This window comes from Cricetulus griseus, chromosome 6 (genome assembly GCF_003668045.3).
Source record: "Cricetulus griseus strain 17A/GY chromosome 6, alternate assembly CriGri-PICRH-1.0, whole genome shotgun sequence".
Classification (NCBI taxonomy): domain Eukaryota; kingdom Metazoa; phylum Chordata; class Mammalia; order Rodentia; family Cricetidae; genus Cricetulus; species Cricetulus griseus.
Window position 1 is genome coordinate 87,293,202 of NC_048599.1, and position 2,819 is coordinate 87,296,020.

Sequence of the window (2,819 nt, forward strand, 5' to 3'; positions counted from 1 at the left end):
ATGGAGAATCCAAAGAATGTGACTGAATTTATTCTTCTGAACATCACAAGGATTCCAGAATTGAGGACATTCTTCTCTGCTTTGTTTCTTATCATATATGTGGTCACACTATTGGGAAACCTACTGATTGTGGTAACTATTATTGTGAGTCCAAATCTGAGGTCCCCGATGTACTTTTTCCTCATTTCCTTGTCCCTTGTGGATGTCATCTACTCTTCAGTTACTGCTCCCAAGTTGATTGTGGACTCTCTGTCTGACAACACTACCATCTCCCTGGAAGGTTGCATGGCCCAGCTCTTTGCTGAGCACTTCTTTGGTGGGGTAGAGATCATCCTTCTCATTGTGATGGCCTATGACCGCTATGTGGCCATCTGTAAACCTCTGCATTACATGACCATTGTTAGTCCTCGAGTGTGCTGCCTGATGGTGGGAGGAGCCTGGGTTGGAGGATTTATTCACGCAACCATTCAGCTTGTCTTCCTGTATCAAATACTTTTCTGTGGCCCCTATATCATTGATCATGTCATCTGTGACTTGATTCCATTGTTGCAACTAGGCTGCATGGACACCCATATCCTGGGTCTCTTAGTCATTATCAATAGTGGGGTGATGTGTATGACCATTTTCATTATTCTCATCTCTTCCTACGTGGTCATCCTGTTTTCCCTGAAGTCTTGCAGCTCTGAAGGAAGGCACAAAGCCCTCTCCACTTGTAGTTCTCACTTCACAGTGGTTGTGCTGTTCTTTGTACCTTGTATCTTTTACATGAGGCCTGTGATCATTTACCCCATAGACAATGCGATGGCTGTGTCTGCTACCATTGTTGAACCAATGTTAAATCCTTTGATCTATACCTTGAGGAATGCAGAGGTGAAAACTGCTATGAGGAAAATGTGGATGAAAGGGGGCCCTGATTGTCATTGTATGACAAGGACAAATAAATCTCTTAGAGATATACCTTCTGCATTAATTCCAGACCATTAGAGACACACTAGAAGAGGCAGCTTCCAGTTTAAAAAAGCAGGTTCAAAGCATTCTACTTAATCTTTTTCTGCCCATATCTTCAGCTCACCATACCAGCATGTTTTGTAGTACATTTTCTCCCTCTCAAGGCTTCGGGAACATCTTTCAAAACAAAAACAACAACAAAAACAAAAGCAAAACAGTCTATAGTGTGAATCTTTCACAGTCTAGGGAATTTTCTTTGTTAAGTTTACTTTTGGCTGAAATATTTTTCAAAAGACTAGCTTTATTTTTGTTGACTTTTTAAGTATTAATTTATGTTTTTCTATTTCCATATAAAGTCCTACATTAAAAGAGAGGCAAGTATTCCCTGATTCCCTCTAGTCATTTACTTTATTTATTCTCTACCTCCATATTCAGTTTATCTTTAGGATTCATTTCAGTATTTATTTTATAAATACCACATAGGTTTCATGTTATATTTCCCTGCCTACTTCTTAATACTTGTCACAGCAGGGATTGTGTTTCTCACTTCATGATGTAACGCTAGGTAATGGAACACTCCTAGCCACTCAACATATGCTGAATAAATACTACTGGATGTGAATAAGTGTCAAAGAGATTTATGGTATTAAAAGTTTGCAAATAAAGATGAAGAGCAAGTGAGCATGATGGACAAATACAGGCATTTTAGAACATTGAATTGCCTCATCACATGCCTCCACATGTCCTGGATTGAGACAGTTTCTGTTTATTACAGTGCTGTTTTAATATAATAGCCATCCTTCACTGAACTTCTGGTATAATTTTTTCATCCTTTTTTTGCACACACACACACACACTCACACACACACACACACACACACACAGTATGGGTGGTTATGGTGTGCATACATGTATTTCACATGTATGTAAATGTATATCTATGTGCCAGTGAATATAAAGATGAGCATGTGTGCATGCATGTTGAGGCATAAGGTGCCTTCATATATGGATCTCCATCTTCCTTGAGGATTGTTCACTGAATCTAAAAGTTCTGGTTTTGGAGATTATAGCCAGGCAACTTCCTCTTGGGATTCCATGTTGCTGCGAAGGATACCCTGTTTTTATATAGATTCTGGGGACCTGAACTGTGGTCCTTTTCCTTGTGCAGCAAACAATTTACCCTCTGAGGCACTTCCCCAGATTCTCTTATTTTTTTCCAGCTTTTTTATTTGAATTAGAAACAGGATTGCTTTACATGACAATCCCAGTTCCCTTCTCCTACACATTCTCCCCTAAACTGCCCCAACTAAAACCTTATTTGTCACATATCTTTTTGCTTCCCCTGGATGGTGATGCCTTCCATAGGGTGTCATCAGAGTCTTTCATATCCTTTGGGATAGGGCCTAGGCCCACTCCCCTGTGTCTTGGCTGAGGGAGTATTCCTCTATATGGAATGGGCTCCCAAAGTGCACACCTATGCCAGGGATAAATACTGGGCTTCTAAAGGAGGTCCCATAGATTTCTGAGGTTTCCTCACAGAAACCCATGTTCCTGGGGTCTGGATCACTCCCATGCTGGTATTATAGCTATCAGACTGGGGAGCAAGAGTTCCTGGATGTTCAGGTCAGCTGTTTCTGTGTGTTTCACCAGCCTGGTCTGGACCTCTGTGCTCTTCACTGGTCCTTCTCTGCATCTGGGTTCCAGTTTGGTTTAGTGATTAGTTATGGGTGTCTGCTTCTACTTCCACCAGCTGCTGGATGAAGGCTATAGGATGGCATATGAGTCAGTCATCAATCTCAAAATCAGGGGAGGGCATTTAAGGTAGCCTTTCCTCCATTGCTGAGATTGTTAGCTGGTGTCATTTTTGTAGA

The 2,819-nt window shown here is 41.1% G+C and overlaps 1 protein-coding gene across 1 annotated transcript; it reads left to right on the top strand.

Annotated features, from left to right (window-relative positions):
* LOC100769777 (olfactory receptor 4C6-like) lies at window positions 1-984 on the top strand. The gene has a single exon (XM_027420914.1). It carries the CDS (start codon window positions 1-3, stop codon window positions 982-984), a length of 984 nt encoding a protein of 327 aa, XP_027276715.1.
* Window positions 985-2,819: the final 1,835 nt, after the last annotated feature.

Coding starts and splice junctions, on each gene's coding strand:
- LOC100769777 (XM_027420914.1), top strand. CDS start 1: ATGGAGAATCCAAAGAATGTGACTGAATTTATTCTTCTGAACATCACA.